Source organism: Mustela nivalis, assembly GCF_964662115.1.
Source record: "Mustela nivalis genome assembly, chromosome: 1".
Lineage (NCBI taxonomy): Eukaryota > Metazoa > Chordata > Mammalia > Carnivora > Mustelidae > Mustela > Mustela nivalis.
In genome coordinates this window covers 113,814,395-113,828,197 of record NC_139020.1, presented here as the reverse complement: position 1 = coordinate 113,828,197, position 13,803 = coordinate 113,814,395, and the positions used below count along the sequence as shown (strand labels likewise).

The following is a 13,803-nucleotide window of genomic DNA, read 5'->3' as shown; positions in this document are numbered from 1 at the left end:
GCTCTAATTATTTTCCACTATGATTGACATCTGTTGAAGTTCCCCATCTAGGCAACACATTCACACTCAATCCTTTTAATAAACAAAGACATGTTTTTATATGAATTGAAATAGAAGAAATGGAGGTTTGAAAGAACAGACCTGGAAGTGAATCACCAGTTTTTGCCTTTTAAGTTAATTAAAAGTGGATGCATAAAACTTTTCTGTGTGACTTGCTTATTCCATTTCATTTCATTTTCAGAATGGTTCTGTAAAGAGAACCCATACCAATAGTGAGTAAATGTTCTAAATGAAAAGAAACAACCTACTTTTTTCTATTGCAAAACAGTGCTTTTTCATGAAGAAAAATGTTAAACAATAAGTAAAAAAGATAATCATCCATAATTCCATCATCTTCCTGTGCTCCCGATATGGTCTCTACTAGCCACATGTGGCTATTGAAATTAACTGAAATTAGACAAAATTAAGAGTTGAATTCTTTCACACTGCTACATTTTAAGAACTCGGCCACATGTGCCTACTGACTACTGTTTTGAACAGGACAGGTTGTAAAACATGCCTATCATTGTAGGAAATTCTGTTGAATAGCATTGAGGGGGAACTTAATTTCTTGGTATATATCTTTCTAGAACTTTGGGTATGTGTATTTTTGTTAATATACAATGGGACCATACTGTTACCTGCATACTGCATACTGTTTCACTTAATAAATGGGGAACAGATCTTTAAGTCCCTAAGTGTTATACATCACTCTGGGGAGGATTTTCAGTAGTCTTTATTATGGAAAATTTCAAGCATAAACAAAGTAGAATAATTTCAATAGCTAGTAGCTCATGGCTAACATTATTTTATCAATACTACCACCCATTTTTTCTCTTTCCCAGATTTTGAATCAAATCTCAGACATTTCACTAACAAATCATTCAGTATGTATCTCTAAAAGAAAAGAGTCAATCACAATATCTCATTTCCTTAAACTATAAAATTATATAGTCAGTATTCAAATTGCCCCAATTATATCAAATGTGCTTTTAAAAAATAGATTCTTCAAGTTAGAATCCATAGAAGTTCCATTCATTACAGTTGGCTAATAGGTCTCCTGTGTCTCCTCTAAGTTCCTCATTAATTTTGAAAAGTTTCCACTTGCAGTTTGTTGAACACATCACTTTTACTAACAGCATCATTATTTTTGTATAACCACTTTATTGATGAATATTTGATTCTAATTTCTTGCCTTCCTAAATCTAGCTCTGTTTTATCCTTATGGCTAAATGCTTGCATACATTCTTAATTATTTCCTCAGGATGAATTCCCAGAAGTAAAAATGCTGATTCACAATGGGCAGATAAATTTTTGAGGCTCATTCAATGAGTCAGGTATTGGGGATATTACAGTCAAAAAAATAAAAGATGTACTTCTATTTTCTTGACATCTTGCTTTTTGGAATGGAGAAGAATGGGGCTGAATAGTTTCGAGCTGGCCCTTGTGGGATTGTTGGAGGATAGTGCCTCACCTGGACACTGAATGGCTCAGTGTCTAGAGACCACTCATTAAGGCAATGACATCTAAGTTCAAGGTCTGACGCTGAAGGGGAGTTTGGCTGTGAGAAGATCTAAGGCAGTGCTTTAGAAACTTTGGTCTGTAAAAGATGGGCTATTGAGGCCCAGGCTCACTGATGATTCATAGGGCCTGATTCTCTGTGTTTTTATCTAGCTCCCCATGTGCTTCCAAGGCCAACCAAAATCTGGGAACCTCCGTCTTGGAGAGAAACATTCATCACAACAGGAGAGAATTGAGAATGCTCTTAGGGCGCAGAAAGATTTTAGTTATTGCCAGAGTGCCTTCCAGAAAAGTACCCACCCTTCATCTGCTGTAGAGGAAAGTGTTTCTTTCTCTGTATCCTTGACAGTATTGGGTACTAGTCAATATGAAAAAAGTCCGATCATCTACCCAATATTACAGATGGAGAAACCAATTACCTCTAATATCTGGTCAGAAGTCTTGACCAAAGTGAAAACTGACACACTACATACCTTTCCTTATTCTATTTTCTCCTGCTAGAATATAAGCTCTATGAGGGCAGAGATTTCTGTTTTCTTTCACTGGTGTAATCCTCAGGCACTACGTGCGTGATACTCGGGTCACTTGTTACCTGTTGAATAAATGGCCACCTTCAACTCCTGTTTTAGTTTCCAGCCAGCAATATATTTCAGGAAGTTCCAACATTTTTCTTTATGGTCAAAGAATTGGGAATAAAAAATTAACATGAAGTTAAGGCTAGTCTTAAGTATTTTCCTTTCTATGTAAAATTTAAATTATCTTGTCACTCCTCTTTTATCCATAAATACCAGGAGTAGTGATCTTGTAAAGGTCTGAAAAGTAAAATAATTGAATAAGTTCTAGAATAACTGGCATAAGGAAAAACCACATTATTGATGTGAAGATGAGGGCCACAACTCCAGATTTTTTACTAGTGAACAATTAGAATATAATATAGCTGTAGCACACTGCTGTGGGGATAATACGAAACATATAATAAAGTCTTAATGGAGATTTGTAGTTTGGTTATTTGTTATTACCCTAGAAAAGCTATGGTCGCCATATTTGGGTACTTGTTGGCTATTTTGCCCTTTTGTAGAGTTTGGTGTTTCTAGCATATTTTGTATTGTTTGCTAAGTGTTAGGCACAGTTCTGCTTTTTATGTATTGTCTTATAATCCTATAAGGCTCAGATACTAGTATTAACCCTGTTTTCCAAATGGATCTTATTGAAGCTCAGATTAAGGATCCTGTCTGAAGTCTAATAATTAGTCATGTTAGATTAACTTGGAGAACTTGCTCTTGTAACCAATATCTGCTGAAGGTTGTGGTAACATACACACAACCCAGGGCTTGAATTATTGCTTTCAGTGTGAGTCTTGGCTAAAAGCTTATGCATTGGCAGAAGTAAGATTTGGGTTGAGATCTGGCTCTATTACTAGCCAGCTAAATTCGCGCAATATATGCTCTAAACCTCAATTTCCTCAATTGTAAAGTGCAAATAATACCTCTGCTTCTTAGGGTTGTGAGGATTAAATAAAGTAAGAGCCCATCAGTTGAGTGAGTTAATTTAGCTACTGGGTTACCTTCCTACCCCCACAAGGTAATTAGTATGTATTGATCTTTTCACTCAGCCCACTTTAGAGTTCCAATTTTTTTTTTTTTCCAGAAAACTGTTACTCCAATTGAAAAAAAACAAGAGTTAAAAATGAGATGCATTGTGGGGCGCCTGGGTGTTTAAGTCAGTCGAGTGGCTGCCTTTGACTCAGGTCGTGATCCCAGGGTCCTGGGCATCGGGCACCCTGCTCGGTGGGGAGCCTGCTTCTACCTCTCCTTCGGCCTGCCACTCTACTTGTACTCTTTCTCTGTCAAATCTTAAAAAAAAAAAAAAAAAAAAAAGATGCGTTGTAGTTCGGGGTACCAGTCACTTTCACCAATAAGAGCATGGCACAGTAAACGGCTGAGTGATAATTCGTATGTGCATTTGCCCATGCGTTTTCACCTCCGCGACCTTCAAGAATGCAGATCATTTGTACAAGTTTAAATGCTGTAATATTATCATCAGTCCTTAGAAGACTGAAGTTAATGAGTTTTTATGTAGTTGTCAAGTGTCCCAGCTGTCTAAGGTCAAAGCCGAGTGACCTTGAACAAGTTACCTCAGTGTGCCTCAGTTAAAATTTTGAAAAACGACTTGGCACGTCTTGAGATTCTCTTAAGGTATTATAGAAGTCTCCAGCGTTACTTCCTGGGACTTTGGAAACTATCTTCAAGTCGTGGGCAGCGGGGTCCCCCTGCTGGCCACATCCTTTACATGGCCTCAGGTGCCAGTGGGTTGGGCAGGCCATTTGCACCTTAGGTGGCATTTCTCATTTACCGTGAATGAGGAAGGAGCGTGTTTAAACTCCCTAGCCCCAGCTAGTCTCCCAGGTGTGAAAGGAGTCGGCGGGGAGAGGACTTCAAGCCTGCAAACATTTCGGGGAGAAAGGTTCAGAAAGAAAATTTTTCCCTTTTTGTGCGTCCAGTTTAGTGTTTTTGCTAACGAACGTCCTGCGTTGGGGCGCCTCCCTACCTTTCAAGGCACAGCTTCGATTTATAGCGTCTGGGTCTGGGCATTTAGGACGCCCAATTTCAACAGACCTTCCTTGCAGCCCCGCTGGCTTTCTCCAAATCTCAGTCCTCACCCACCGCCCGATCCTTCCCGTCTTGAATCCCGCTAAATTTAGGACCCAGCGGCTGCCAAGCAGCCCTGGCCCTGCCTCTCCGCGCATCAGCACCCGCGGATTGGCTCCGGGCGGCGAGGCCCCGCCCCCGCCATGGCCGCTGCCCGCCGCTTGGGTCCCTAAGTGGCTGCCAGGGTGCTGGTGTCCGCTGCCGTTTCCCCGCTGCTCTGTCTCCGGGCGGGTGGTGCATGGGTCGGCGAGGCGGGCCCTCATGTTCTCGGGCCATGGCGCGCCTGGCCGCTGTGCGCTCCCACTACTGCGCGCTGCTGCTGGCCGCGGCGCTGGCCGTCTGTGCTTTCTACTACCTCGGCTCGGGCCGGGAGACCTTCTCCAGCGCCACCAAGAGGCTGAAGGAGGCCCGCGCCGGGGCCCCCGCCGTGCCCTCGCCGCCCGCGCCGGAGCTGGCGCGGGGCTCCGTGGCGCCGGCCCTGGGAGCCAAGGCCAAGAGCCTGGAGGGCGGCGGGCCGGGGCCGGTGGACTATCACCTGCTGATGATGTTCACCAAGGCGGAACACAACGCTGCGCTGCAGGCCAAGGCCCGCGTCGCGCTCCGCTCCCTGCTGCGCCTCGCTAAGTTCGAGGCGCACGAGGTGCTTAACCTGCACTTCGTGAGCGAGGAGGCCAGCCGTGAGGTGGCCAAGGCTCTGCTGCGGGAACTGTTGCCGCCAGCCGCCGGCTTCAAGTGCAAGGTGAGCGGGGCTGCGGCCGGGGGCTCCTGGCGGATGGCCCACCCTATACATTCATCTGTCCCCCCCACCCCCCATTGCCCCAGCTTTGCCTGAAACGTGGAAACGTGTTTCTCGGTGTGCTGGAGGCAGCCTTCGGGAGGCGTGCCCAGGAGCCAGAAGCACTCAGCCGGTGCGGCAGTGCTGCGGGGCGTGGACTCACTACCCTGACCCGTGCCCCACCCGTTAAGTCCCTCTTCTCCCGAGATTTGGCTCGCCCCCTCTCTGCTGGCGTTGCAGGATTCTGCACTGCCTTCGCAGTCTGCACTTTTTATTCTCAATCTTTGACTTTTGCGGTTGGAACGGGTCGTTTGAAGGCAGTAGTCATCTGATGCGAAGTCTGTGGCCAGGGTCTTAGTGAGGTCGCGTGAATTGAAGTTGCAGTGATATTTCTCGTATTAAAGTCAGAACTGCCTAAGCCGAAACCCAGACATTGTGAACCACCTCATCCCCTCTCTGTACCTTCTTCTTACCTAGTCTCCAGGGTCACGAACCTATTTAGAGAAGCCACCAGTCACTCTGAGGGAGGAAGCAGAAGCTCTAAGAGGTACAGATACGATCTGGGGCGAGCACAGCAGAGCTAGCCACCTTGTCCCAGGCTGGACCAACCTGCTTCGTTGGCAACTCTGCTCCCACCTCTCTCCCTCATCTCCCATGATCTCCCAGCTCTGCTTGTCAGAGATTAGCTTCCTGGCTTAGTGTTAATTGCTTCAGTCAAGTTGCTAGCCTCATTTTGACCTCATAGTTGCACATCCAAGGTCTGATTTTTGGATAAGACTAGGAGGTGATCTTAAAGGATGGAGACTGATAGTGGGGGAAGGGGTAGTGAGGTAAGAGTAATGTTCCATGTGTTTGTGTCCAGTGATTGATGGGGGATCTGCTGCCCAGATCCTGCAAAGTTCAGGGGTCTCTGGCAGCTCAAGTCCCAACTTCCAGGAAGGCTGCGTTGTGGGCCTGGCCCTTCTCTCCAGCCTTGCTTTTCGTCCTCCTGTGTGCACCTTAGATCTTGAGTGTGTTGACTGTGCCTTTTAAAGATGAATTCTCGCCCAGGATGTCCTTCCTTTCCTCCTAGGTCCTTGGCCACTCTTTACTTAGCTTTCACCGTCCCGGGAATATCCCTAGACTTGGGGACCGTCTGTGCCCAGCCTTCCACAGCTTTCCATTCCTGCTTCTCCTCATAGCCCACAAAGTCTGTCTCTTGTCCAGAACAAGTAAACCTGTCTGGAGCACCCACCATAGTCAGGGAAGGGCTCCCGGGCCTGGACTTGATGCTGTAGGAGACCCAGAATCCAGGTTCTTGACCCACTCTCTGACCTGGGGTTTTTCCAGCCTGGGACCCATCACATTTACCTAATTGGAATCTCAAGGTGAGACCTGGCAGCCTGTCCCAGGTGATCCCTAGTACTCTAATGCTTGAGAAACGCTGTGCTGGCCGAGGGAGAAAACTAAGGGCACTTGATCAAAGGGCCAGTCTGGGCAGAGTTGGGATTTGACAGGGTCTCCAAACACCACCCTGAAGACCAGCATTGTCATTTTATCACTTTATGGAGTCAGAGGTAGCAATTTGGGCCAGATCTCTACCCAGCCCTTTCTCTCCAGCTCGACACAGCTTCTTGTGTACTCAGGGCTGTCTAGCTGCCAGGCCTTTGCTGTGTCGTGCTGCCGTTGGGACCCTCTTTCTCTTTCCATCTCCAGGTCTTGGTCATCTGTCTTTGCCATCGCCTCTTTGGAGCCTTTCAGGGATACCCCATCAGAAGACAAGTCTTCCTCTTCCTCCTCCTCCCTGGTGCACATTGGTGCTATGAACGTGTCAGGTCTTATCTCCAGTCCCATGATGCCTTGCACAGAGTCCGCACCAGAAATACTGGCCTTGGGGCCAGGTTCCCAGCATCATGGTGCCTGTGTTTCCTGCTCTCTCCCTTTGCCATGCTCTCTTTGGACAACCATAGGTCACTAGGCCCTGGAAACAGCTGTGGGGGGACATGAATTGAGGCATGGCTGATGAGGGTCTGGAGGCTTTGTAGTTAGATGGCTGTGGTCAGAGAACAGTTTGTTGGTTTCAGCCTAAAATCTTTCTTGTTAGTTTCGAGGTCAGATTTTTGTTAATCTGTTTTCTGTCTGTGATAAACGGTGCTCTTTTTTTTCCTTAAATATATGGTCCTGGAAGGTTGGCTTCATGTTACTGGTCATTTGATTCTCTCTCAGGTTTGGAATATTCCTGAAAGGAATGCTTTTTCTGGCATCACTTCACACATGCTTCTCCCTCTGCGTGGGAGATAATGAACCCCTAAATTCTACTCCTGAAACCAATACTATTCTATATGTTAGCTAACTTGAATTTAAAAATAAATTTAGGGGCGCCTGGGTGGCTCAGTGGGTTAAAGCCTCTGCCTTTGGCTCAGGTCATGATCCCAGGGTCCTGGGATTGAGCCCCACATCGGGCTCTCTGCTCAGCAGGGAGTCTGCTTCCTCCTCTCCCTCTGCCTGCTTCTCTGCCTACTTGTGATCTCCGTCTGTCAAATAAATAAATAAAATCTTTAAAAAAAATAAATTTAAATTACCTTACCCCGACCCCCATCCTTAGCTCTCTCTTAGGTCTCAGTGTAAATGTCATTTCCTTGGCAAACCTTTCCTGAGTGCCCATTATACACTCTCTTAGCACCAAGCCCTTTTCCTTAGTAATATTTATCACTGTTGTAATTATACAATGAATGAATTATTTGTCTACCTTTCAAGACAAGGTAGACAGAGGGCGTGGACCCTGACTCCTCTTAAATGTTGTATCCCCAGCACCCAACATCATGCCTTGCATATGGAAGCGCATTTCATATGAAGGATTAATCTTTAAGTGTTAGTCAGGAAGAAGGAAATTGTAGACATTCCCACCCTGGTTGCATCAGGGCTGGGAGGGGTCTTCAAGACCATATAGTACTATGGGTGAAGAGACTTGCCCAAGGCCACTTGGGGAGTTACTGACCTGCCTAGGACCAGACCCATGTCCTAGGTCAGTGTTTTCCCCTTTCTACCATGTTTCTTCTTTGTTTCTCTTCTGAGGTTTTATTTAAGTTCAAGTTAGTTAACATATAGTATAGTATTGGTTTCAGGAGTAGAATTTAGGGGTTCATTATTTACATAAAACACTCAGTGTTCATTCCATTAAGTGCCCTCCTTAATGGCCATCACACAAAGACCCCATCCCTCCCACCTCCCCTCCAGTAACCCTCTGTTCTCTATGTTGCATCTTCTATGATTTGCCTCCCCCTCTGTTTATATCTTATTTTATTGTTCTTTCCCTTCCCCTATGTTCATCGGTTTTGTTTCTTAAATTCCACATGAGTGAAATCATCACAGACCATGTTTCATCTTTAAGGAACACTTCTGTCTTGTAAGATAAGGCAATAGCACAGTCTATTCAGGAGAAGAGTTGTCTTGACATGTGTGAGGACACCTTGTGGAGAGGAAGGCAGCTCCCTGCCCACCCACCTGTCTGGAGACCGCCTGCTCCCTCAGCATGGGCTCCTAGGAGGTCGCCACCATGTCTGTAAGCTGCAGACCAGAGCTCTGGTGAGCCGGCGTGGAAATTGTGCCCACATCCATATTAGTGTCCTCAGATTATATTTTGGTTCATTAAATATTAGCCAAGGAACCATTCACTTAACCAGAAAAATCTTGTGTCCATTATTATTGAATATCTTTTGAAATCTACTGGTTTGTCTCCTAACAGTGTGGAAGTCTATTATGTCTTCAATTATTTAATAAGCATCCAAATCTGCTGTGTTCCAAGCACCAGGTTAGGAGCTACTAGCCTGTATAAATAGGTCTGTGGACTGATGGCATCAGAATCAGCGCATGGGGCGCCTGAGTGGCTCAGTTGTTAAGCGTCTGCCTTTGGCTCAGGTTATGATCCCGGGGTCCTGGGATCCAGCCCCACATATGGCTCCCTGCTCCAGGGGAAGCCTCCTTCTTCTTCCTCTCCCACTCCCCCTGCTGGTGTTCCCTCTCTCTCTATCAAATAAATAAAGAAAAATCTTAAAAAAAAAAAAAAATCACATGGGCATGCTTATTAAAAATTCAGAATCCTGGGCTCTGCCCGAGCCTGTGGGTCAGAAGCTGCTGGGTGGGCTCTGGGAATCTGAATTTGGATGGAGCTGCAGAGGCTGGTGTGGGAGTTCACTTTTCTAAGGGGATACAGGAGCACCTGGGGCTCTCCTCCCGACCTTTAAGACCCAGTTCGACCCATTTCAGCCCTCCTCTCTGTGCCGCCTTCCCTGGGAGCACAGTGCCTGGCTCACGGTAGGCATTCAGAAAACATTTGGCTGGACTGCTTTCTGTTCTCCAAGTGCTCCTGGTTCGGCTGGCCTGGGCAAGGCTGCTGCATTCGTTCATCTTGCATATATGCTGCTTTTATGATATGTCTTCCACTCAGAACATCCTGACCCCTGGCTCACTTTCATCCCGGATTAGTCCTGTGGTGTGTGGCTTCAGATTCCTGGTCCCACCTTTCCTCCCCAGGCTGTGGAAGAAGCTGTCCCTTCTCATGGGGTTTTGCTCAGTCTGCGTCTGAGCCATCTATTGCCTCATTCTGTTTGTCAACAGGAACCCTACCCTTGTAACAGTTATATCCAGACGTGTCTTTTTCATCAGCCTTCCTTGCTCTATCAGGTTTGATAGAATATGCTGTGGAAATCCCAAATTGTGGTGGTTTATGCAAGATTGAGATTTATTTCTCATGGAAATGGGAGGTCAGAGGTGGGCATTCCTGGTGGTCTGGGGGCTTCCTGAAGTCGTGAGTGTCCTAGGCTCCTTGCAGCTGCTTGTGTCACTATCCCTAGGGAGTGACTGATCCTTGTCCTCATGGGCCAGTCTGGCTGCTACAGCTTTAGCCATCACGTCTGTGTTTTGGTGGCAGGATGGAGGAAGAAGCAAAAAAGACTACTCCATTAAAAATAGGGGTTCAGTTAATTGGGAAGTGGAGGAGAGCAGGTTTGGGGTAGATGACCGGCCATCCCTGCCTCACCCCTGAAGAGCCCTCCCAGGCCTGACCAAGCACCTGATGTATATGGGACCCTGATTCACAGCTACGGGGGACACTGACGTGGGTCGGGCACAGCCATCCAGGAACCCACACTGCTGAGTGTCACCTACCCGCTCATCTTGTCTTGCTGCAAAATGCAGTGGGTTGGGCATGAGAAGGCCCCGAGGGGGTGAGACAGCTCTGAATTGCAACTCCAGTTGGCCATTTACTAGCTGGGTTACCATGGGTCAGCCACCTCGCCGCTCTGGGCCTCCGAGGCCTTGTCTGTAAACGAGGGTCAAACCCCTCCCCCTACCGCCTCAATGACTAATGGAGAGATGATTACCTGCGGCCCTTCTGCAGCCCGTCCAGCCCAGTGCTGCTGCCACAACACGGCCCCCGCTTTGCTGACCTGTGGGGAAAAATCTGCACAGCGAGCAGGCCCTGGAGCACCCGGCATCCCTTAACACTGACACGCCTTGTGGTCCACTCCTTTCCCCTATTTGGGGTGGGCAGCCCCCCCACCCCTGGCCCCTTCCCTGGCGCAGAGGCCCCGTGGGGCTCCCCCGCCTCACCGTACTCCGTACTGCTTCTTCATGGTGTTTCTCTAATGCTCCTTGTTGCGTGATCACTCAGATGTTAGCCACTCCGAAAGGCCTTCCCTGAACCCCTTGTCTAAAGTGGCCTCCACCCAGGCCCTCATATTCTTTCCCATCACCCTGTTTGTAACACATTCTCGTTTGTTTGTTCCTTCATTCGTTCAGCAGAGGAGCGCTTACCCTGTGCCATGAACAGTGGGAACAGAACCGAGTTTCTGCTCTCGTGGAGCATGAGTATGTGTGTGGAAGAGGAGAGAGACTTCAAACAGATAAACAAATACAGATAGGGCAAATCAGACTGTGAGAAGTTTAGAGCAGGTAAGGCAGGGTAAGGATGTAAGAAGCGTATGGTTCGGGGAGGGGGAAGTTGGCTGGCCCCGGTGGTCAGGGAAGGTCCCAATGATGAATTGACACTTGAACAGAGACGGAGGGGAGTGAGAGTATGCACTTTCTGCCCTCTAGGAGGCAGAGAGCTCTAGCCAGAGCTGCATGTGGGAAGGCTGCAGGTGGGAGGTGCTCTGCATGTTTGAGGAAATAACCATCCTTTTATTTATTTGCAGTCTTCTCTCCCTACTAGAATATAATCTCCGTGAGGGCAGGACATTACTTCCCTTCTTCATCTCCTGAGGTCCACAGGAACCCCTTAAACGCCATTCCTATTTCTGACCTAAGTTGGAAGCGATAGAGAGACTCGGGACAGGCAGCCTGTCTGGAACACAAGAATCAGACAGACTTCTAGAAGGACAGGCAGTCTTGGACAGCCACTGGCTTCCCTGCAGGGGTAGGCAGGCTCTCCACAGGTAATTCCATCCAGAAGAGGGAGGAGGAAAGGAGAGGAGAGGAAGGGAGGGGGGAGGAGAGGAGGGCAAAGAGGAGAGGATGAAGGGCCAAGTAGAAGCAGAGGAAGGGCCAGGGCGGGCATGCCTTCCAAACTCACCCATCAGACCAGTTTCTCCTCCTACCTTAAGGGAGGGATTCATGTGCATGGTGGGGAGCAAGAGGCCAGGAAAGCCGATTTAGTGGGAACCCCCCCTCCCCCGTGTAGAAGGCACAAAACAGTGGAAACAGAGGTGCTCCTCTTTCCCCCACCACCATCATATTCTTAGCACAGTTCCTGGCACTTTCAAGGCTCTCAATCAATATTCACAATTGACCGACTGATGGCTGTATTAGCTAAACCCAGGAATCCTGAGAGTTCTCAGTGATCGGCAGATGATCTCTTCCGTCAAACCCATTTTCCTCAGAGCATGAGGCAGGGTTGCCCAGTCTCCAGATAACAAGTTAGGACTGAGAAGGAAGCCGTGTGCTTTCCACACATAAAGCAGTTGCTGGATTTTGGGAGAAGCGTGTGCTGAGGACTGGGGTGGCTGAAGGATGGGGAAGCTCTGTGCACCCTGGGGCCCTTCCAGAGTTTCTGCAGGAGCACAACTGAGTGGTTTTGAAGAGATGAGACCTTCAGCTCACCGTGGAGGCTTGGAGGAAGCGTAAAGCCCGCCATGCTGGATGTCGTGCTGATGAAGCTAATGACAAACAGGTGACACTGAAAGGCAGCTTCTCCAGCTGGTCAGAGCGGCAGGCCTCTTGCATATGAATGAGACTTGAATAAGTTATGACCGTCCGGGAAAGAGGTGACCTGAGAAATGCCTCCTCCAATGAGAGGCTCTTTGGAAAGACAGGCTGACATTTTTTACTACAGAATTTAGAGAACAGTGCCACGTCACCAAACCCATTTGCCAGTAGAGTGCTTTTAAATTATAATATGTTCGTGAAACAACTGGAGTAGTTTGTGTACCAATGCGTGTTTCTCAGGAAGAACTTCAATCATTGATCTGAGGGAATGACTTTATATGGTATTACTGTGTCCTGTATGATGCACTCTGGATAATTCCATAGACAGTACCACAGATCATGTGTTAACGTTATAAGGCAAAGCCCGTACCACAGGTCAGGTACCATCCTAAAGCTGAGTCACACTGATACATGGGTGGTTGGCCTCAGGGTACAGATACAGTGTTCTAGCTGAACACCAGGAATTCCTCACAATTTTCTGTTTTCCCATAGATCATTTAGAAAAAGGTGATCACATTTTCTTTTTTCAATTAAAAAAACTGAGGTAGAATTTACATGCCATAAAATGCAACCCCTTTGAAAGAAACAGTTCAGTGGTTTTTTAATATCGCAAGATTGTTCAGCCATGACCACTAGTTCCAAAACGTTTTCATCATCCCTAAAGAAACCTCATAGCCATTAGCGGTCACTCCCCATTCTGCTCTGTCCCCAGAGCTGGCAATCTCAAACTGCTTTCTAGCTCCATAAATTTGCCTGTTCTGAACATTTCATACAAATGGACTCCTTCAATACGTGACCTTTTGTATCTGGCTTTCTTTGCTTGGCACGGGTAATACTCCATCCTTTTTAATGACTGAATGATATTCTGTTGTATGGACATGCCACATTTATCCATTATTTGGTGGACATTTGGGTGGTTTCTCCTTTTTTGGCTGTTGTGAATAATTCTGCTGTGAATATTGGTTCATGAGTTTCTGTGTGGTTATATGTGTTCACATCTCTTAGGTATATATACCCAGGCATGGAATGGCTTGGTCACATGTTACCCTTTCAGGCAACGCTAGACCGTTTTCCAAAGTGGCTGTGGCAATCTGTCTTCTCACCAGCAGTGTATGAAAGTTCCAGAGTCTCCACATCTCAGCCCACACTTGCTGTGGTCTGTCTTTTTGATCATAGTTGTTCTCGTGGGTGTGAAGTAGCATCTCATTGATCTGGTTTTGATTTGCATTTCCTCAATGACTAATGGAGAGATGATTACCTATTGATAAGGACAACTGCATATGTGTATTTGCTGGTTTTCTATGTGTTTGCCAAAATGCATTTTACAAGAAAACCCAGGTGCCTGGACACTCCCTGCCCCACCAGAAAGACATTAGATAGCATCTCTGGAAAGGCTTGTCTTCTGAAGAACACAGTTTAGAAATTTCAGATGTATACAGTAATGTTATTTCTAAAATCAATGAGGCCATGTTACTCGTATGAAGACTTGATTAGGAGAATAATAGTAACATTTGTTCAGCACTCTAGATTGTATAAAAGGGCTTTTACAAACATCTCATTTGAACGTCATGGTGACAGGTGAAGGAGACCCCATGGCTGACAGATCAGGTGACGTACTTGAGTTCCCAAACTAAGTCA

At 46.9% G+C, this 13,803-nt stretch overlaps 1 protein-coding gene across 1 annotated transcript in view; it reads left to right on the top strand.

Moving 5' to 3' along the window:
• The first annotated feature begins 4,340 nt into the window (after window positions 1-4,340).
• The window catches only part of XXYLT1 (xyloside xylosyltransferase 1), a 156,531-nt gene continuing 147,068 nt past the window's right edge, over window positions 4,341-13,803 (top strand). Inside the window, exon 1 of the mRNA XM_082698799.1 lies at window positions 4,341-4,947. Within this exon, the coding sequence (XP_082554925.1) occupies window positions 4,447-4,947 (501 nt within the window). The 5' untranslated portion in view covers window positions 4,341-4,446. The remainder of the gene's footprint in view (window positions 4,948-13,803) is intronic.